This window comes from Rhamphochromis longiceps, linkage group LG20 (genome assembly GCF_057381845.1).
Source record: "Rhamphochromis longiceps isolate RC_006_pf linkage group LG20, R_longiceps_female_GT1.1, whole genome shotgun sequence".
NCBI lineage: Eukaryota > Metazoa > Chordata > Actinopteri > Cichliformes > Cichlidae > Rhamphochromis > Rhamphochromis longiceps.
The window spans coordinates 30,546,988-30,570,608 of NC_140576.1; the positions used below are offsets into that span (position 1 = coordinate 30,546,988).

The 23,621-nt window shown below is 42.1% G+C and overlaps 1 protein-coding gene across 2 annotated transcripts in view; it reads right to left on the reverse strand.

Moving 5' to 3' along the window:
- The window catches only part of LOC146645619 (regulator of telomere elongation helicase 1-like), a 47,185-nt gene that overhangs the window by 21,038 nt on the left and 2,526 nt on the right, over positions 1–23,621 (reverse strand). The window contains exons 2-6 of one of the 2 annotated variants that reach the window (XM_085394396.1): positions 21,644–21,839; positions 9,540–9,633; positions 8,827–8,908; positions 4,440–4,500; positions 2,069–2,144 (exon numbers count right to left, since the gene is read on the reverse strand). In XM_085394396.1, coding sequence (XP_085250522.1) covers positions 2,069–2,144; positions 4,440–4,500; positions 8,827–8,908; positions 9,540–9,633; positions 21,644–21,839 — 509 coding nt within the window. The remainder of the gene's footprint in view (positions 1–2,068; positions 2,145–4,439; positions 4,501–8,826; positions 8,909–9,539; positions 9,634–21,643; positions 21,840–23,621) is intronic. The other variant, XM_085394397.1, reaches the window with a different exon arrangement.

Sequence of the window (23,621 nt, forward strand, 5' to 3'; positions counted from 1 at the left end):
GGTTCTTGGACGAGTTGCTGCACTGTTAGGGGAGGTGGTTGTTAAGACTTTTAAGATTTATTGCTCAGATGACTGTTGCATTTTGACTCAGAATTTGAAGGGTTAAAAAGACATTAAAATGAAAAAAAAAAAACATCATGCTTCTGGTACTGTTTCTTGGTAGTGAAGTTTCAGGACAACTACTGAAAGAAAGTCAAAAAGCATCCTTCAAATGATAATGGCTCATTTGTGATAAGGCCCTTTCATTCATTTCAAATCTGCTCCAGTTGTTACTTTAGCCCTTCTCCATTTTCTATTTTAGCACTTTTCTATTTTCTTGTGCTCCTACCTGATGTTGCTGTCCCCTCTATCACAGCTGCGGTTTTCTGTTACTTGAAAGACCCACAGGACACAGGCCCAATTTTTCTCAACCACCTTTGGTGTTGTCTCCCATCAGGACCTGGGGACTTCTAGTACACATGCAGCACAGATGTTCCTGTATCCCACTCACTTGATCGTCCTTCTCAGTGTAGCCTGCCCTAGTTTGCATCTTACATCCCGCTACTATGCGCTGGATAGTCTCCGGGGAACCTTTGCACAGTCTGCAACTTGGGTCCTGTCCGTTAAGGACTCTGCTGTCCTTTAACCTGACCTTTTCTAGCTAACATGTTGATATGTTGATGGTACGTCCACTGCAGGGATTGTCCATGATGGTTCCTGATCATGTCTTTGGCATACTTGGAGCAGCTCACCTCGGGTGGCCCATCTTGCTGATGAATTCATGGATGCTCAGTGTTTCATCCTGCATTGTAACTTCGCCTCTTTCTGTTGCCTGTGGTGCTGGGCGTCTGATGGAGATCTCTATACATCGTGAGGAGTTTTCATGTCCTGATATCAGTGGCCCACATATCCTCTAGTGGCCAATTTATTATTTCATAAATCATATTTATTATTTATTATTATTTCACACTCAGGCACTTGTAGATTGTTGATTTGACCACTCCTATTTTAGAGTAATTTGGGTTTTTCAGCATAATAATGTTCTCCTTCACTTCGATATGACTTTGGACCTCATAATGAAAGTTCTACTGAACTGCTACAAAATGCAAATTCAGCACTTGGAATCAACTCTAGATCTGTTATCTGATTAATATGTGATGGAATGAGAGAACAGTCCTCACCTGGCCATGAAACTGTCTATCAGTCAGTCATCCGACTACTTTAAACTGCTAAAAATAGAGGACGATGCATTAAAAATGGCTGCAATTCTGAAACAATTAAGACTTAATGTCTGTTAAACCCCACTCACTTTGCAAGTGTACACTTAAATCACATTTTTATTGTTGACTGTGAGAATCTACTGTATGGCACATTTAATAACTGTCTAAATGCTTATGAAGCTAACTGTACACTTCAGTTTTCCCCCCAACCACTCACGAGTATTTTGTAACTAAACAAGAGTATCGAAAAAAAATTTGTGTGTTGTTTTTTTTAAAAATATTTTTAATAAATCTGCAATTTTCCTAATTTGCAGAGGTGATGCTACAGTGGACCCTTTGGAAGTCTAGTTCTTGCTGCATGTTTAATATCCCCACTTTAAGTGGATAAGCAGACTCACCCACTCTAATGAAATGCCCATATTTGGTCACATATTTATTGGATCACTTCACTGTTCTGATCAAGACTTCAGCTTTCTAAATTGTGACCATCTGTAGATTACTGACAGATGGATCACAATGGAGGTTTCACACTGGAGAGAGTGCAGTCACAAAGCGCTGTACACAAAAGTTAAAATAAACATACCAATATAGACAATACAAAAGGTTACATGTAAATAAAAATGTATTTTTAAAAAGAATGTTGATCAACAGCAGGCTTGTTTAAACAGAAAAGTTTTTAACTACTTTTTAAATGATTCCACAGATTGAATCAGAAGCAGAAAAATCAAATATTAAGACATTAGTTTGGTGTCACACAGAGACACCCAGCCGCCAATGTTACCAATGATTATTTCTTACCAAAGAAAGAAAGTGCAGTACAGAGACTGAAACAGACAACTACAAAAAAAATGAACACATGAACTACAAACCTCTGTTTGGTGCCAAATTGGACCAAATCTTCCACATCGAGGATAGAATTAACCAAATCTCTGTCAGTGCTCTTATCTAGAAGAAGAAGAAAAATCAAGCTTGAGATCTGGTATTTATAGGATACTAAATCACTGAAACATGTGATTAAAACCAGGGCCATCACAGGTGACCCCTTGCATCCCACCCACCACCTGTTTGACCCATTGCCCTCCAGACGATGCCTCAGGTCAGGCAGGTCCTAAACCTTCAGACTCAAACAGATTTTTTCCTAGAAGGACTATAATAAATCAAATACTATGTACAGAAGGCTAGAGTGTAATCAAAATATAAAGTGTAATTAATTATACATACTATTACAATGCTAAAACATTCAGAATGTATGAGTGTCATTATAACTAGCAGCATAACTAACTCCATACCTACTACAAGCTTTATCCAAAATTAAAGTTTGAAGCCTAAATTAAAAACATGTAGAGTTCAGGAGCGGACACACACCAGTCTGTGGCCTGAACTCAAAACAGGAGCTGGTTCACTTCATGTTTATTTATATAGAACCAACAAAAACAGTCACATCAAGGTGCGTCATTCTACGAGGTAAAGCCCTACAATATTTAGGAGAAAAATCACAATAATAAAACAAAATCAAGTGAAGAAACCTTCAGCAGAATCAAGCTCAGAAAGGGAAATCTGCCATGACAGGTTGGGGGATCACGGGAAAGACAAAAAGAGAGGAGAAAACAGAAAACACATGGTGGCTCCTCACCACCATGTGTTTTCAGGTGCCTGACGCACACATGGAGACATCATCTTGATGTATTTGTGGATGCTCGATGTTTACTTTTGAGCTCCGACACTCAATCAGTTGGTGGCATTACCAGGTGAACTTAGCAAACACAGCTCACATTAAAACCTCCAAACATTCATTGTGTATTTTAATATTGCACCAAGACCTGGGAAGAGAGGAGGAACAAGACGTGACGCCAAGCTTGGCAGCAAGACGACTGGAACCACAATTGTGGACGTTAAAACGGGTAAAGACTAATCACTGTAAACACAGAAATGCGAACTGAATTGTCTGTATTTCAGTTACACCCCCTGTGGCCCCAATGGGGAAGCTTCCTGGCTCCGTCCTATCACCTCCAGTCACTGAGGGACCGCTGTGGTGACCTACTGACCCTTTTCTTTCTTCTCCCTCTCTCTCCCCATGATTCCGGTGGCGACTGCACCCGATTTACCATGGGTCACTCAGATGTCGGGGCAGGAGTGCTGCAGTTGCACAACCTCCGAGTGTCTGTTAATTGAGATGGGCCATGTGTTCTGTGTCCCCAATTTCTGGAGGGCCATACAGCGTTCCTGTAGGGTACCAGAGGGGTAGATTCCAAACTATGCTGCGCGGCAGAGCTCGGCCCATCAAAACCTGGTTTGGACGGGGGCATTGTTGGAGGCAGAGTGGGTGGAGATCAGGTGTGTGAATGGGGATTTTCACAAGTATCCTGTGGTGCAGCTGGAAATTAAATAATAATAATAATAATAATAATAATAATAATAATAATGGATTGGATTTATAAAGCACTTTTCAAGGCACCCAAAGCGCTTTACAATGCCACTCTTCATTCATTTGCGCATTCACACACTGGTGGAGGCAGCTACGGATGTAGCCACAGCTGCCCTGGGGCAGACTGACAGAAGCGAGGCTGCCATATCGCGCCATCAGCCCCTCTGGCCAACACCAGTAGGCAGTAGGGTAAAGTGTCTTGCCCAAGGACACAACGACCAGGACAGAGAGCCCAAGGATCAAACCGGCGACCTTCCGGTTACAGATACGCTTCCCAAACCCCTGAGCCACGGTCGCCCCAATACAAGGGCAAAATTAATTTACTAAGGCTGCGGACCAGCAGGGACATGAAGTGTATGCGCTCAGTAGTGAGGTAAGGTCAGACTTCTTGAATGAAACCAGATCCTTGGGATATCATTTTCAGTTATAATGGGAGTCACTGAAAGCCTATCTCATTTTCCACAGCAAGAAAAACAGCTGACACAGCGCGATAATAAATAATTATAATAGTCTGTCATCAAAGTAACAAATGCATGGACTAGATTCTCAACATAACAGTTTTTCCCCCTTTTTAAATCAACTGAAAGCAGGCAGTAGATATTTTGTTGATATGCACATTTTGGACATTCCTGGACTCCAAACTTTCTCACAGTAGTGCTTCCTCAGAGGTTGTGCCATACTTTGAGAGTTATTAGTGTCAAATAATATAATATTTAAATTATACATGTAGTCAGTAAAACATAAAAAGGTAACAGGACATGCTTTTCCAGACTGCGTTCTGCTACACGGATACAGTCACTCTGTTAGACCATTACCTTCAACGTTGTTGTAGTAGACACATGACCTGGTGGAAACTTTGGCTCTGCACATATGAACCTGAAAAACAAAAAAATGATTCCACATTAAGACAAACCACTAACCATCTAGCCCTAACCCATTACTTATCTTTTTTTTTTTTTACCAGCTAGATCGCTGGCAACGTAGTGCAGCAAATTAATGTGTTAAGATAGATAGATTGACCCAGGAAACTTACGAATTTGAAAATAATCAAATCTTTTTCATTACTCAACAGGACTGTCAGAATAAAAATGAAAGAAAAAAAATATTAGCTAATACAAATTAAAGCATTAGAAGTATTTAAACAAAAAAACTGTAAAAATAGGAACCTACTAATGACTTCTGTCCATAAGTTCAAATTAAGTTTCCTGGAATAATCTGCAGAAGGAACTGAAACTGTCAGGAACGGTTACCATGAGGCAGTGTGACTGTTTGTATTGTCGCTCTTAATGATCTGCTATTGTATATTTTTTTCACGTTGGTACTCTGATGGAAATTTCTTTTACCTTAGTGTATTGATTATGTGTTTTACAATAGAATACGTATAGAGATATTAGTTAGAGATAGAAAGGATAGCATCATATTTGTGTTTTATGCTTTACACACACAGTTATTGTAAGTTAGATGTGGACTGGCACACCCAGGCACCATTAGACACTGGAGAGGAAGAGACCCCTCTCTGACCTTTGGGAGTGAGGGGGCCTCCGGGGGGAGGCCTTGGAAGGTAAATCTTCATGTGACTGTTAAGTGGAAAAACAAGGTTTCATCTCTCTCTCTGTCTGCAGATGATATAACCCTCTCCCCAGCCACCTCCTCCAGCTTATCCAGGGGAACACCAAGGCGTTACCAGGCGAGCCGAGAGATATAATCTCTCCAGCGTGTCCTGGGTCTGCCCCGGGGCCTCGTCCCGGTGGGACTTGCCTGGAACACCTCACCCAGGAGGCGACCAGGAGCCATCCTTGTCAGATGCCCGAACCACCTCAACAGGCTCCTTTTGATGTGGAGGAGCAGTGACTCTACTCTGAGCCCCTCCTGGATGGCCGAACTCCTCACCCTATCTCTAAGGGAGAAACCAGCCACCCTTCGGAGGAAGCTCATATCCACGATCTCGTTATTTCAGTCACTACCCACAGCTCATGACGTAGATCAACCAATAAAATTGAGAGCTTCACTTTTACACTCAGCTCTCTCTTTACCACAACGGACCGGTGTAGCGTCCACATCACTGCAGCTGCAGCACCAATCCGTCTGTTGATCTCCCTTCCTCCTTCACTTGTGAACAAGACCCTGAGATACTTGAACTCCTCCACTTGGGGCAGGAACTCGTCCCTGACCCGGAGTGGGCACACCACCCATTTCCTTCTGAATAACATGGACTCAGATTTGGAGGTCACCTCATTTGCTTTTTGCAGATGATGTGGTTCTGTTGCCTTCATCAGGTGATCCCTCAAAGCTGATGGAACAATAGATTACAAAATCTGTGCCATTATGAAATGAATGGCACTGATGACTGATATTATATACAACTATGCTAATAGATATTAGAATAGAATAGAATTCAACTTTATTGTCATTGCACATGCACAGGTACAGGGCAACGAAATGCAGTTTGCATCCATCCAGAAGTGCTTTAGTGATATAGATATATTACAATATATATTAGCAATAATATAGATATGCAAGTATATTACAGAAATGGGTCTATTATGGTATGTTATAATGTACACGGTATGAAGTATGTTGTGAATATTCTATAACTATAAGTATGTACAAGCTATGTACAGGATATAAATATGAAAAACTATACAGAAATCTGAGATATACAGTTATACAGAAATGGGAACGATGCAAGTTGTAAACAGTTGTAGGGTTAAAAATTATCATATGTACAGAATGATTGTTTACACAGAGCTATACAGTAGTGCAGTCAAGATAAGTGAGGGTGTGGATAATTTCTACAGAGGCTATATAAAGTGCTAGTGGTTGTGAGTGGTGGTTCAGTCCATGTTATTATTGTGTGTTTGAGGGTACAGTTGTCCATTGTGTGTGTGTGTGTGTGTATGTTCAGTCCATGAGTTTAACGTGGGTCAGATGTCAGGAGGCAGAGTTCAGGAGTCTGACAGCTGTGGGGAAGAAGCTGTTCCGGTACCTGGTGGTCTTAGTCCGGAGGCTCCTGTAGCGCCTCCCAGAGGGCAGGAGGGTGAAGAGTCCATGTGATGGGTGACTGGGGTCTTTGATGATTTTCCCAGCCCTTTTCAGACACCGCTTCCTGTAGATGTCTTTTATGGCAGGAAGTGGTGCTCCGGCGATGTGCTGGGCAGTTTTCACGACCCTCTGCAACGCATTCCGGTCCGAGGAAGAGCAGTTCCCGTACCAGACTGTTATACAGTTGGTCAGGATGCTCTCGATGGTGCAGCGATAGAAGTTCACCGGATGTCTGAGGACAGGTGGCTCTTCTTCAGAGTCCTCAAGAAGAAGAGGCGCAGGTGAGCCTTCTTGACCAGCTTGGAGCAGTTGATCGTCCAGATGAGATCCTCGGAGATGTGGACTCCCAGGAACTTGAAGCTGCTCACACGCTCCACAGCCGTCCCCTTAATGTGGATGGGTGGATGTGGGTCAGCATTCCTCCTATAGTCCACGATGAGCTCCTTGGTCTTCTCGGTGTTAAGCAGCAGGTTGTTTCTGTCGCACCACTCAGCCAGACGATCCACCTCCTCCCTGTAGGCGGCCTCATCGTTGTCACTGATGAGGCCAATCACCGTGGTGTCATCTGCAAACTTAATGATGGTGTTGGAACCATCAGCAGGTCTGCAGTCGTGGGTGAAGAGGGAGTAGAGGAAAGGGCTCATCACACAGCCTTGTGGTACACCGGTGTTCATCGTGATTGTAGATGAGCAGCGGTTATCCAGCCGGACATGTTTCGGGGCAGTTGGTCAGGAAGTCCAGTAACCATTTGCAGATGAGGGAACTGATACCCAGGTCTGTCAGTTTCCTGATGAGTTGTGAGAGGTGGATTGTATTGAATGCTGAACTGAAGTCTATAAACAGCATTCTGGCGTATGTGTTGTTGTTGTCCAGGTGTGAGAGGACAGAGTGCAGTGCGATGGAGACTGCATCCTCTGTGCTCCTGTTCTGGCGGTATGCGAATTGGTGGGGGTCCAGGGTGGGGGGGAGACAGGATTTGAAGTGTGCTAGGACCAGCTGCTCTAAGCACTTAGTGATGATGGGGGTGAGTGCTACTGGGTGGTAGTCATTGAGGCAAGATGGGTTGGAGTTTTTGGGTATTGGGACGATGGAGGTGGATTTGAAGCAGGCCGGTACCACAGCGTGGGCCAAGGACAGATTGAATATGTCTGTGAGCACTCCTGCAAGCTCCCCAGAACACGCTCTGAGAACACGCCCGGGGATGCCATCAGGACCTGCAGCCTTGTGGACATTGATCCTGCTCAGCACCGCTTCTACATCGGTGGGGGAGAGAGAGTCAGAGGTTGGTGGTCTGACTCTCTCCCCCACCGATGTAGGAGCGGTGCTGAGCAGGATCAATGTCCACAAGGCTGGACATTGATAATAGATATGATTGGAATCATATCTATTATTATACCCATCTTTATACTTACATTTTCCCCTCTTTTTTGTGTGGGGCAAGTGTATTCAGCCATCTGAGGGGGAGTGGGGGTAATGATGAATATGGTGAATAGAATGTTGATAATGGGGTTGGACTTGATGATGAGTGGGTATTTTTATGTCATTTTGATTTTGTTTATGCATGTATCTGTGTGTATGTGTATATATTGTTTTGGTTGTTTTATATGTCCAAAATAAAAGTTCATCATCATCTTCTATTCTGGATTCATGATGCTAAACTGAAGAGATCCAACAATGAGTTTGAACAAAGAAACTATTTTTCAGTTTTCCTGCAACAGTGACAACAAAGCTTATCTACAGATTATCTAAAGTTGCTGTTGAGATGGTCGTTGATTTCATTGAGCAGCCTCAGATATAATGCAACTCCACCGTCTTGAACTAGAGCTGGTGATAGTAGCACCTCTGTTCTTGAGATCTACTGCACACTGGCCCACACCAACCAGACCCTGCAGCAGATGGAGAACTGGTTTATGTAATGCTATAGTTTTAGGCCGCTGAGCAGAACAAGAGTGAAGCTACTGTTCTGAGCGTAAGTCCAATAGAGTAGAGTTGGTACAACTGATGTTTGGTCTTTGTGAGTCTGTCAAAAGTAGATATTTTTTGGTAAATCAGTAGTGAGGTTGCAAACATTCAGTGTTTTGTGTTTAATACAATTCATTGGACATAACAATTAAAACATCCCATTATATTTATATCTTTATAACTGCATTTATAACTTACTTTGACGTGGTTGCTCTCCTGACGCATGACTTCCTGGTTAATACACAACTGCTCTCTTGAGCCCAGCACACACACCTTTGGCCTGAATCAACAGAGACATTGGAGAACTGAATTACCATAAATAGTCAACAAAACCAGAACAGACAAGAGGTGCTGGACTCAGTAAGGCCTCAAAATGATTGTAGCATATGTAATAACCCTTTAAAGCCCCACTAATATTTGGTCAAATGCCACTTAGCAAGTTGATAATTTTGTAACTTTGTGCAATGTACAATTTAAATGGATTTGGGTTTCGACCCATCTATGTAGGTAGCTGAAAATTGCAGATGAGCTTGAAAATGCTGATTTAAGAGCATATTGGTTGACAGCCTCAGTGCATGGTAATGTAAAAGTCGCTTCACTGAACAGTGAAGCTGATGCTGTAGAAGTTTCCAGGTTATGGTAGGCTCCAGCTTTTGTGGTTCCTGGGTTGTCCATCCTAACCAAGTTTCCTCTCATCGGAGGGTAACCGTTTTAACAGGGTCTTGCCAGCAGTGACAAATAACTTACTTATGTACAATTGTTTCAAGAACTGATGACCTTGAAATTTGCAGCTGTTTTGAATTCCTCCCCAAATTGTATAAAATAAAACTGTTTTATATTGTGAACAGCTCTAATTCAGACAATCATGCATAATCAAAAACTTATATCCAGTAGTTTTTAGAAATGCTTACCTGTATGAAGTGTTCTTTAATTCACTAATAACGTGTGCAAGCTGAGAATGTGTCCTCGATGCGTATACAATCTTGGGGACATCAGTGTAGTAAGCTTGAGAACAAGAAGAAAAGACAATTAGGGCTTTATACACTGCTGAAAAAACCTAATAGAACACCTATTAACATCGTATAGCATCAAGTCAAACTTCTGGGATATTAGGCATCATTTACTAACAGTGTGTATGCACAAATCGTGTGTATGAACATTTCACGCACTGATCTGATTTATCAGTATTTTCGTTTCTGAATTTCTTCATCCTACTGGGCAACGAGACCTGCAGGGGTGTTGCTGGAACAGCCTGCCGCATCTGAACTTAGACAGCATTTCGAGGAGACTGGGGACATTCAGTCCGAGTGGACCATGTTCAGCACCTCCATTGCGTTTAAATATTAAGAATATTTAAATGTCATGTCCTTGAGAAATGGGAAAGAAATCCATCAAAGACCTAGTACAGGACACAGCAGAACTGCATCTGGCCCTTCAGCTGTTCTATCAACTATTCATCAGAAGTGTCAATGATTAAACCATTAATTAAAACGCCATCACTTAACCCAGAGGTCTTAGCTAATTATGAGCCAATCTCTAACTTTCCTTTTATCTAAAACAAACAAACAAAAAAAAACAAATAAAAAAACCAAAACAAAACAAACAATATTAGTGGTAAAACAGCTACCTGATCATCTGCAGAGGAATAGTTTATTTGAAGACTTTCAGTCAAATTTCTAAACTCATCACAGTACAACAATCACATTAGTGAAGGTTACAAATTATCTTCTTATGGCCTCTGACAGTGGACTCATCTCTGTGCTTGTCCTGCTAGACCTCAGTGCAGCGTTCGATACTGTCGACCATAATATCCTATTAGAGTGATTAGAGCACGCTGTAGGTATTACAGGTACTGTGCTGCAGTGGTTTATATCATATCTATTTAATAGACTCCAATTTGTGCATGTAAATGGAGAGTCTTCTTCACAAGCTGAGGTTAAGTATGGTGTTCCACAGGGTTCAGTGCTAGGACCAATTCTGTTCACATTATACATGCTTCCCTTAGGCAGTATCATTAGAAGGCATAGCATACATCTTCACTGCTATACCCAACTCTATCTCTCCGTGAAGCCAGATAACTATAGCGTTATTTTTGTGCCACTATTCTGAGTGCATGTAAAAAATATTTGCAGGTGCAAGTGTTGCATTTTGAGGAGAAATTTATTTTGAGCGAAGAAAAGCTAAATTTGAGTGAACAAAATTCATTGCTGCGTGCAAAAACTGTATTTCAGTGTTTGCTATTATCCACACACACACACACACACACACACACACACACACACACACACACTAGCAGCCCCTCTCGCTCAGTTTTTGCATTTGCGCTCGCTCTCAACGTGTTGCTCGCGCTCTCAACGTGTTGCTCGCGCTCTCAACGTGTTGCTCGCGCTCTCAACGTGTTGCTCGCGCGCGCTCAGCTCTTTCTGTACACCATTATATTTGTGCCACACAACCAGCCAATCACAGACTTGGATGCAAAAAAAAATCTGACTGGCTGTTCTGGTCTCCAATCAGCTCAAAATGACAAAATGCAATATCCCAGAATCCATTTCGTCCAAAACTCAAACGAGGCAGTGGCGGAGGAACACAGAGTGGTGGAGTTTGAAATATTATTCTTACTGGGTCACAAAATAAACTTTTAAGATATTTTCATGCGAGAATGGTGCTGTGTATACAACAACAACAACAATCTTTATTTATAGAGCACATTTAAAAGCCTTGGGCATACCAAAGTGCTTTACATAAAACAATAAAAGGTTCAAACATTGATAACGGATAAATAAAAAATAACGAGTTATGTTCATAGATAAAAGCTACCAATAAGAATGACTACAGCACATGGGTAATAGCAAGATAAAAGCTGTACCACCATAATAAAAGACACCAATAGAAAGATAGGAGGGAATTAATACAAGAGGTCAATAGGTCACAGCAACCAAACAAACAAACAAACAAACCAGCAATTAAAAGGTGGAGAAGGCAAGTTTAAAAAGATATGTTTTAAGCTGTGATTTAAAAGAATGAATAGAATCAGATGCCCGGATGCCAATCGGGAGATTGTTCCACAGCACAGGTGCAACAAGAGCAAACGATCGATCACCTCTAGTCTTAAGTCGAGATCTGGGCTGAGCCAGCAGTAACTGTGACGATGACCTTAAAGCCCTAGCAGGAGCATAAGGGTTTAAAAGGTCCTTAAGGTAGCTGGGTGCAGTGTTGTTAGTAATTTTAAAAGTAAACAACAAAATTTTAAATTGAATACGATATTTGACAGGCAACCAGTGCAGATCGGCAAGGACAGGAGTAATGTGGGCAAACTTGCTGGTTTTGGTTAGAATGCGAGCTGCAGCATTCTGAACTGTCTGTAATCTCTGTAAAAGGGAAGAGTGGAGACCACAATAAAGTGAATTACAATAGTCTAGCCTCGACGTTACAAAGGCGTGGATGAGCTTTTCGAGATCTTTATGCGGGATATAGCGCCTAGCCTTAGAGATAAGACGAAGCTGGTAAAAACTAGATCTGACAACAGCAGACACTTGTTTGTCAAGTGAAAAGGAGCTGTCAAATAAGACACCCAGATTCCTGACAGTATCAGAGAGAGAACAACTAAGAAAACCAAAGGCATCCCGGAGTTTGGCACGAAGGGCATTACTACCAAAAATCATAATCTCGGTTTTCTTCTCATTAAGGATAAGAGAATTCGACAACAACCACTTCTTGGCCTCAGACATGCATTCTCGGAGGCTATTCAGAGACAGAGCAAGATCGTCGTTTAGCTCAAAATAGAGCTGGATATCATCTGCATAATAGTGATAAGCAATATGGTATTTCTCAAAGATGGCACTTAAAGGAAGCAAGTATAATGAGAAAAGGGTAGGGCCCAGCACAGATCCCTGGGGGACACCACAGCAAACAGGTACAGCCGAGGAAGAGGATGTAGCCAGATGTACCGTAGAGAGCCGATTGGAGAGATAGGATTTAAACCAATCCAGGGCAGCGCCCTTGATGCCTACAGTGTGCTCAAGTCTCTCTAATAAGATATTATGGTCAACCATGTCAAATGCCGATGATAGATCCAAAAGCACTAAGACTGAGGGGCGTCCGTTGTCAGCCATTAGTAGGAGATCATTGAAAACACGAAGCAATGCTGATTCTGTGCTGTGATGTTGTTTGAAGGCCGATTGAAATTTATCATTTATATTATTCTCATCAAGGTAGGTCTGCAGTTGGAGCAGAACCACCTTCTCAAGTATTTTAGCCAGAAAGGGAAGCTTAGAAATTGGCCTAAAATTGGCAAAATCACTAAGCTCAAGGTTCCTTTTTTTTAGAACAGGTTGGATTATGGCATGCTTGAGAGCTGAAGGTACATAGCCAGAAAGCAAGGAGAAGTTCAATATGGATAATAAACAAGGTCCAATTACACTGAAACAATCCTTAACAATACGGGATGGGAGAGCATCATGTACACAGTTAGTATTGTTCAGTTTATCAATTAGACGCTTCAGAGTGGAGAGAGAAACGGGTACAAATTGATAAAAAGTGGCCGAACAATCAGGAGTAGACATACAATCAGTCACCAGAGGAAGAGTAGATCTAAGGGATAAAACTTTATCTAAAAAATAGTTTGAGAATTTTCCACAAAGACCCGGGGAAGACAGCAGTGGCATAGAGGGACGGGGGTTCACCACAGAGTTAAAAATTTTAAATAGAATTCGTGGATTATCACCATTAGTGGTAATAATTTTAGAGAGAAAAGCCGCTTTAGCCGTTCTGGCAGCAGTTTGGAACTTCGAGCGGCTAATACGTAAAATATCATAAGAAGACTGAAGTCTATCACTCCTCCACTTCCTCTCATCACGCCGACATATACGTCGTAGGGCACGAACAGAATCATTTAACCAGCATTGTGAGAAAGTTCTAGGGCGTTTCATTTTGATGGGTGCAACAATGTTAAGAATCGAGGAACAGGTGGTAAAAAGAGTATTAGTAGAGTTCTCAAGTGTGTGTGGGGAAGAACAATCCAGCATACTAAATGGGGAGTTAACAAAAGACGTAGTAAAGTTGACCACAGTATTGGCATTAATAGTGCGCGTAGGATAAAGAGGAGAGTTTAGGTATTGTCCAGTATCACCCAGGTCTACATCGAAGATGACCGGGGAATGATCAGAGAGACCAGTATTCCTGATTTCCTTAATGCAAATGTCCACATTGAATGAAAAAACCAAATCAAGGGTGTGGCCTTGAACATGGGTAGGCTCATTCACCCACTGAATAAGATTAAAAGAATCAGTCAGCACAAGAAAGTCTTTAGCCAATTGGTCATTCATACAGCAGACATGAATGTTAAAATCTCCAGAAACAGTAACAGAATCATATTTAAAAAGAACGGATCCCAAAAAAATCAGCAAATTCAGAGATAAACATCTTATGATATTTAGGCGGACGATAGACCACGACACACAAAGTGGTCCGAGAGCCCGTCAGTTCCAATAGCTGAACTTCAAAACTGGAATAGGTTGGAGAGGATAGCAGCCGTGCATCATGTTTATTATTGAAAACCGAGGCTAAGCCACCACCTCTACCAGTTAGCCTAGGTGAGCTAAAGAAGGCACAGTCAGGAGGTAGAAGCTCAGAGAAGGGGATGAACTCACCCGGAGAAGTCCAGGTCTCCGTTAGAAATAGGACATCCAGTCCCAAGGTGCGAAAAAAGTCATTAAGGAGGAAGGCCTTATTTGAAAGAGACCTGACATTAAATAAGGCCATCCGAATCCGGGGGGCCAGGACCTTTGTAGTAGCCCGTCGCAAGGAGCAAAGGTTGTTATGTTGAACACCGCGGCCAGGCGGTGTTATCCAAAATCGGGCAGAGTGGTAAGCCACTGGGCGAGCAGGGTAGGTTTGAAGGCCGACGGAGCAAATCCAACGGTGGGTTAGCAATCTAGCCGCAGAGTGGCTGCTGAGATAGTGGAAGAAACAGGATAGCTCACGGCTTGTAGAAGGGAAGTCCATAGCCATGGCTCTGATATAAGCCTTAACGCGGACACGGACGCCGCTCCTCCTACCCCGTTTCCTGAAGCGTTTCCTACGGAGCATGGGAAGAGGAGGATAGGTCACATAGGTAGGGGAGACAGGCATCAGGGGGATAGCGGCACCGGCGGTCCCAAGGCAGTCAGGTCGTTGAGAACAGGAAAACCGAAGATTCAGGAGCGTGTCTCTGTCATAAGTTATTAGTGTACAATCACCTAGAGAACATAAAACCAAAGATAAAACAACGAGAAGTACAACGCCAAGGCGAAGACGTGGTCGGAGACGGTCAGCCATGCACACCGGCGCCATCTTGCAAATCAGTTATACTTTGCCGTCAAATATCTGCTCAATTTATCAAGACATCACATATTTGCATAAGTGCTCTAATGTTTTCTGAGATGCCTGTTACCCACCAGCTGACCGGGTGGTCACTCGGGTTAAATGTAATATATAAGGCTGAACTGACAAAAATAAAAATAAAAAAATAAATCACAGACTACACCACCAGGTATTACAGGAAAAACCATAAAGCCTTTGAACTAAAACAAACGCTGTTGTGACAGTGATGTACACTGTCTTGTTGGTATATATGTATTTGTTTCCCTCTCACCACATATCCAAACCGATATCATGAGCAGCAGCTTTAACAGCTGTGGCTCCAGCAAACATAAGCTGATCCTAGAAAGTAATATAAAATAAATTCTAACAGCTTATCAAGCTTGAACGTGCTACTGTTGTTTAGCGCGACATCCGCTGATTTCGTCTTTCTGGCGCAAAGTGGGCGATAAACAAACAAGAGAGACGATCAGCTGATCATTAAGCAGTTTCATGATTGAAGTAGCAACAGGAGAGAGAGGGGAGAGAATGAGAGAAGAAGAAGCAGCTGACAGCGTAAAGACAGAATAACTCCAGCTTTGTGTCTTTTTCATTCTCGCTGAAGTACGTGACAAATCACGTTCCTTTTCCCCTCAATACAGATGTATTGTAATTGGTCCAGCCCAGAGCTGATCATGACCAATTGGCTAATCCACCACCTTTCATTGTTTATACCGTTAGAAAAACAAACAAACAAACATAAAAATGAAAAATCACCATCGGCCCACCGCCAAATGTCCACTATGCCCAATGGCCAGTCCAGCTATGCGATCAGCTGGTGGGTAACAGGCATCTCAGAAAACGTTAACTTATGCAAATATGTGATGTCTTGATAAATCAAGCAGATATTTGAAGTTTACACAGCACCATTCTCGCATGAAAATATCTTAAAAGTTTATTTTGTGACCCAGACAGAGTAATATTTCAAACTCCACCACGCTGTGTTCCTCCGCCACTGCCTCGTTTGATTTTTGGACGAAATGGATTCTGGGATATTGCATTTCATCATTTTGAGCTGATTGGAGACCAAAACAGCCAATCAGATTTTTTTGCATCCAAGTCTGTGATTGGCTGGTTTTGTGGCACAAATATAACGGTGTACAGAAAGAGTTGAACGCGCACAGGCAGAAATGTTGAGAGCGCGAGCAACACATTGCGAGCGAGCGCAAATGCAAAAACTGAGCGAGAGGGGCTGCTATTGTGTGTGTGTGTGCGGATAAATGCAACACTTGCACCTGCAATTTTTTTTTTACGTGCGCTCAGAATAGTGGCACAAAAATAACGCCACAAATAACACACACCAATTAGTTAACCTCTTGACCTCTAACTTTCTGCTTCTAAATTCAGATCAAATAGAGTTCAGTGTACTCAGCTCTGAAAATATGGTGTCTAACCAGATGCCATTATCTTCTTCTCCGGTAACACTGAGGAATCTTGGAGTCATTTTTGAACAAGATATGTACTTCAATGGGCAGATTAAACAAATATATTTCAGGATGCAGAATGTGGGAGAGAGAGATGGATAGGCTGTTATTTAGGAAGTTGCTGTGTGTGCCAAAGATGGGCCAATAAACTACCCTTGTTCTCTGTTAAGTCAGAGTGCTGTCTGCTGTTATCCTCACCAGACCTCTCTGCGTAACTGTGGTGTCAGAAGTGAATTAAAGAGGAAAACACACTAAATGAGAGCAGTAAGATGTGGAAAAACCCGTGGGACAAGGAAAAGTTCCCTTCCTGACATTGAAGAAAGAGAAGGTGGAAAAACATATAAGCTAGATCCACCAACAGAAGGAGCGATGGCTGACAAGGATGATTTTGAGCCAGTGGTAAAGAACTTTCTGAACCTGATATCTTTGATGAAATTAGAGAATTCATTCAATGACCAAAAGAACAAAAACAATACTGCTTGAACAGATTAAACAGCTGAGCAATAACATACCAAAGCTGCAACATGATGTCTATTCTGAACTTCTCTATCGACCTTCTGTCCAGAGTGACATTTTTACAACAGCTGCCTCAGCTATCAGCTGTGCAGCCACCTCATGGAGCCACTGAGCACCAAGCTGAGCTCCCTCCTCCATCTCAACCACTCCGTGCACAGCCTCAACAAGAATACCAGACTTTAAGGAAGGTGAGCATCCTGAAAGTTTCTTTGTACGATTTGAACGCATAGCTAAAACACAGGGATGGCAAAGCCCTTGAGGCTTATGCTGACATGGATTAACAACAGTCTGACTCTTATGATGCTATTAAAGCTGCAGTGTTATCTAATTTTAATGTGGCAGAGGAGACCTACAAATACCAGTTCCAGAGCACCAGAGGAACTGTGTGTTAGAGAAACCTTCAACTGGATAAAGGGGCTCTATAAGCGATGGACGCGACGTGACAGTCGGAGTAAAGAAGAGATTGCGGAAACCGTCATCTTAGAGCAGTTTCTTCACATGCTTCATCCAGATGTCTGCACATGGGTGAAGGAGAACAATCCAAAGACAGAAGAGGAAGCTGCAAATCTGGCTGAATGTTACCTAGCTCCCTATAGATACAGTGGGGCAAAAAAGTATTTAGTCAGCCACCGATTGTGCAAGTTCCCCCACTTAAAATGATGACAGAGGTCAGTAATTTGCACCAGAGGTACACTTCAACTGTGAGAGACAGAATGTGAAAAAAAAAAAAAATCCATGAATCCACATGGTAGGATTTGTAAAGAATTTATTCGTAAATCAGGGTGGAAAATAAGTATTTGGTCAATAACAAAAATACAACTCAATACTTTGTAACATAACCTTTGTTGGCAATAACAGAGGTCAAACGTTTACTATAGGTCTTTACCAGGTTTGCACACACAGTAGCTGGTATTTTGGCCCATTCCTCCATGCAGATCTTCTCGAGAGCAGTGATGTTTTGGGGCTGTCGCCGAGCAACACGGACTTTCAACTCCCGCCACAGATTTTCTATGGGGTTGAGGTCTGGAGACTGGCTAGGCCACTCCAGGACTTTCAAATGCTTCTTACGGAGCCACTCCTTTGTTGCCCGGGCGGTGTGTTTTGGATCATTGTCATGTTGGAAGACCCAGCCTCGTTCCATCTTCAAAGTTCTCACTGATGGAAGGAGGTTTTGGCTCAAAATCTCACGATACATGGCCCCATTCATTCTGTCCTTAACACGGATCAGTCGTCCTGTCCCCTTGGCAGAAAAACAGCCCCATAGCATGATGTTTCCACCCCCATGCTTCACAGTAGGTATGGTGTTCTTGGGATGCAACTCAGTATTCTTCTTCCTCCAAACACGACGAGTTGAGTTTATACCAAAAAGTTCTACTTTGGTTTCATCTGACCACATGACATTCTCCCAATCCTCTGCTGTATCATCCATGTGCTCTCTGGCAAACTTCAGACGGGCCTGGACATGCACTGGCTTCAGCAGCGGAACACGTCTGGCACTGCGGGATTTGATTCCCTGCCGTTGTAGTGTGTTACTGATGGTGACCTTTGTTACTTTGGTCCCAGCTCTCTGCAGGTCATTCACCAGGTCCCCCCGTGTGGTTCTGGGATCTTTGCTCACCGTTCTCATGATCATTTTGACCCCACGGGATGAGATCTTGCGTGGAGCCCCAGATCGAGGGAGATTATCAGTGGTCTTGTATGTCTTCCATTTTCTGATGATTGCTCCCACAGTTGATTTTTTCACACCAAGCTGCTTGCCTATTGTAGATTCACTCTTCCCAGTCTGGTGCAGGTCTACAATACTTTTCCTGGTGTCCTTCGAAAGCTCTTTGGTCTTGGCCATGGCGGAGTTTGGAGTCTGACTGTTTGAGGCTGTGGACAGGTGTCTTTTATACAGATGATGAGTTCAAACAGGTGCCATTCATACAGGTAACGAGTGGGGGACAGAGAAGCTTCTTACAGAAGACGTTACAGGTCTGTGAGAGCCAGAGATTTTCCTTGTTTGAGGTGACCAAATACTTATTTTCCACCCTAATTTACGAATAAATTCTTTACAAATCCTACCATGTGGATTCATGGATTTTTTTTTCACATTCTGTCTCTCACAGTTGAAGTGTACCTCTGGTGCAAATTACTGACCTCTGTCATCATTTTAAGTGGGGGAACTTGCACAATCGGTGGCTGACTAAATACTTTTTTGCCCCACTGTAACTGTGGGGAGACCAAGGTTTGTGGAGGTAAAACCTCCATGGGCAACTAGTGCTGAAAGCTTGGACCCTAGGTGTGGTAAGAAACCTATACATTGCAGTCAAAGGTACAACCTCGATTGCTATTACTGTCAGCAGCCTGGTCACAAAGCTTCTGTACGACTGTAACAGAGTAATATAACAAATGTCTTTGTCCTGGGTGTAATTAAGTAAGGTACTGCATTACTTTTACGAAAAGTGTTGTGTAGTAACTTTTTTTAACTTTACTCTTTTGGAGTAATGACACCAACACTGATCACAGCAAAGAGAGCAAATATCTCCAACATGCACAAACATTTGACCATGCAGGATGTAACTGATTTGCATGAAGGCAAGGTCTTTGATATATTCCTCAAAGTAGAGCCATTGAGAATCGATAAGGAATCGAAACAATAAGTGATATCGATTATGGAACTGGAATTGCTAAATTCTTATCCATTTCCATCCCTACCAAAGTGTTTGCTCATAGGGGGTCATGTGATTGTTGGGGTTTTCTCCATTTCCTTGTATTATTGTAGGGTCTTTACAATAAAAAGCACTTTGAGGAACTGTTGTTGTAATTTGGTGCTATATGAATAAAACTGAACTGAATTACACTACATTCTGTGTACACATGATACAGAGAAAAGGACAAAGTATTCCAAATTACACAATCAATGACAATCAATGGTGACGGGTCTGATGAATCAAAATATCAAAGTTCTGGTTCAAATTATTGTCAATATGTTTGGAGGATGTCAGGAGAGAAGTACAACGTAAGAGTCTACAGTCATCTGTAAAGCACAGTCGAGGCTTTATGGCTTAGGACTGTATTTCAACAAGTGGTGTTGGACTTTTGTCAGAACTGGTGAACTTATGAATACAGACTAGGGCGGGGCCATATCATGCCATTCACGGTAACACCGGTATAATTTTGGGCAACGATAGCAAAATGAAATATTGCGATAGATTATGGGTAAAACGCGCATGCGCAGTGCCTTTGTTTTCATACGCACATGTCGGAAAAAGCAAATCGTTGAATGAAACAGATGAACCAGAATTGGTTTGTAAAAATGCTGCAACTTCAGTGTGGAACTGGTTTGGCTTTCGTCCGTCAGATACACAACAAAGCACTATTTTTGGTAGAGCATGCTAGTGGGCTGTCGTTATTACCGTGTTCTTTGGAAAATACGGCACACTTAAAATCAATCCTTTGATTTTTCTGAAAATCGACAGTGCCCCTTATAATCCAATGGGCCTTATGTATGAACTCTGGTTGTGTTTACTGACCTCGAAACGATTTTATGTACACGGCGCTCGAAAATCTGTCAAATGTTTTAGTACGACTTTGCTAAGCTACGAACCCGCACCGCTTGATGGATTGTCGGAGCATTACAGCTATCGTAGTCAGGAGCCTGGCGGAGTGATACGTACTGTGCTTCAACATAATATTACCGTATTGTGTGTGTATAACCTCTTTTTAAGTTTTGTGGATATTATACATGGTTATGCTGAGGATATGTTGGCCAATTTCCACTGGAAATGCCTTTTGGTTAAACTGTGAGCAAGGAATTTGCATTTGCACTGTTAAATTTTATATAACTTTAATGCACATTAAAAAAAAACAACAGCTGCTTGTTTAAGTGAAAATACATAGATGTTTTTTTTCACTAATAAAGTTGTGGAGTTGTAAAGTATTTTATCTAGTGTCAGTTATATCGTTATCACAAATTTTCAAATGTATATCGTGATAAATATTTTTGGTCATATCGCCCTGCTCTAATACAGACTTTGCTCCAGCATGCAATCCCATCTTAAAGACATCTGGTTATGAAAATTTAAGCCATTCCCAATGATCCCAAACATACTGCCAATGCTTTAAAAGCATACTTGAATAGAAGAAAGTCACAATGGAAGACCATCAGTCATGGTTGACCTCCCAAGATCTCACCATAACTCAAAAGTGTGGGATCATATTGACAGGGAATGGAACACAAAGTAGCCGACAACCAAAGAACAGCTTTGGAACATCCACTGAAAGTCAAAAGGAACTATTCCTGAAGAAATCACAAAGAGGGAGTTTAGACGATGTTGAAGAATAATGGTCATCATACCAAATATTGACTTCCACCTTGTTAAACTTGTACAAATGCTGATTTTGCCTTATGTACAATATTTCTGTGTATGTTTGGACACATATACATGTTTCAGTAAATTGTTAAATCCTATTTTCCTAACAAAATATAAAGTGGTTTGAACACTCAAATAGAGTAGAAAAGCACTACATAGGAAACAGTCCATTTACCAAAATATAAAGAAATCAGTGCCAGCTCATTTTATTTTGCACAGTAATGTAGCACACAGCATGTCTGTATGTGTGCATATGCATCTGTTATTCTTTTCTGCCCGGTAAAATTAGAAATGACTCGTGATGTGCAGATGATACAAACATACTTGGTTTGTCACCGTCAGTGGCAGCTGTCCCCCAGGAAGACAGAGGTGTGTTTGGAAACATCTCCTTGCCCAGCCTCTCTGCTATCTTCCGAGCAGAGATGGTGTCCTTGAAGTTCTCCCTCCAGGCCAGGGTGGCGCACAGTAGGCACAAAGTCTTACCTGTGCCTGTGGGGCTCTCCAGAACACCATTGACTTTCTGAAATAACCAGACAGATAAAGCTAAACAGAAAAACCCCACATTGTGATAGTGACAATATTGCAGTATTAGAGACTTCCAGGTATTAGACTATGCTTCTATGAGCAAACACTTGGCAGTGTGGAGGAAGATCTCCCTTTTAACAGGAAGAAATCTCTAGCAGAACCAGGTTCAGTTATCAGGGCAGTTATCTGCACAGATCAGCTGAACGGTAAGACATACACCTCGCCATGGCACAAAGCAAACTATCAGAGCAACTAGACAACCAGAATGTTCAGTGCAAAGATGGGACATTCCCCAGCAGCCTAATCTAAGGATGGTTCAGGGTCACCTGATCCAGTTCAAAGAGGATTGTTTGAAGCCCAATGTTAAAAGCAGGGAAGGCGTCTGGCTCCAGAACCCAAACTTAGAGGTAGTTCAATAATAGAAGAGCCTGGTAAATTTAGACTAAGAAGCACAAGTAAGCTTTCACTGTCAGAGCAAAATGCCCTGCTTGGGTAATATGTTATCATTCAAAAACATTCAAGATTGATTTTAAAATCAGTTCTCAACTTAACATGGGGGCTATTTCAGCTGTTTGTCAGCAGTCAAGAGCCAGAGTACACCCCAGACAGGTCACCAGAGTGCTATTTATTTTATTTATTTATTTATTCTTACATAGAAACTATACAGCAATTGTAAGGACAGACCCATGACATGAAGCCTCCTTTGTCATGTCTTTTTCCCCATCAAGTATTAAAACAGATCTGGACCATAAGCAAGTCAGTTTATCACCAATCTCTTTTATTATGGAGGCATGCTGAAAATTAGTGTCTGGTTTACGTGAAACAACACACTGAAACACATTATTGTGTGTGCTGCCTTTTGGTGCCACTGTTAAAAAGTCAGGTTCCTTTTTTGTCAGGGCTAGGTCACCCTCATACCTTTCTGATCTTTTAAACTGGTACATTCCTGCAAGATCACTGAAGTCTGCGGATCAATTGCTCCTGGCTGTCCCGAGGTCCAGATTAAAGCAAAGAGGAGATCGGGCCTTTGCTGTGACTGCTCCTAAACTGTGGAACGAACTGCCGCTTCACATCAGGACCTCCCCAACATTGGACACTTTTAAAACCCGTCTGAAAACACACTTTTATTCCTTGGCTTTTAAATCAGAATGAGTTTGTATTACTTTTATTTATCTTCTTTCTCACTCAAATCTTCTAATTTCGTGATTCTCTTTCTTAACTCTTATCATATCTCCCTATGCTTTTATTTCTTTTAATTATCTTAATTGTACAACACCTTGGTCAACAGTTGTTGTTTTAAATGTGCTATATAAATAAATTTGACTTTTGACTTTAGGTCACGTGATTCTGAATCCACCCTTAGTTATGCTTCAATAGACTTAGGCTGCTGGAAGCTTCCCATGATGCACTGTGTTTCAACATCTCTCACCCCTTTTGACTCACTGTGATGAGTGGTGTTAGGCACTCTGCTGTTAATTATGAATCATTATTAACCTCCGTCTCTCTTCCACAGCATGTCTTTATCCTGTCTTCCTTCTCTCACCCCAACCGGTCGCAGCAGATGGCCCCGCCCCTCCCTGAGCCTGGTTCTTCCGGAGGTTTCTTCCTGTTAAAAGGGAGTTTTTCCTTCCCACTGTCGCCAAAGTGCTTGCTGATAGGGGGTCATATGATTGTTGGGTTTTCTCTGTTGTATTATTGTAGGGTCTACCTTACGATATAAAGCACCTTGAGGTGACTGTTGTTGTGATTTAGTGCTGTATAAATAAAAGTGAACTTG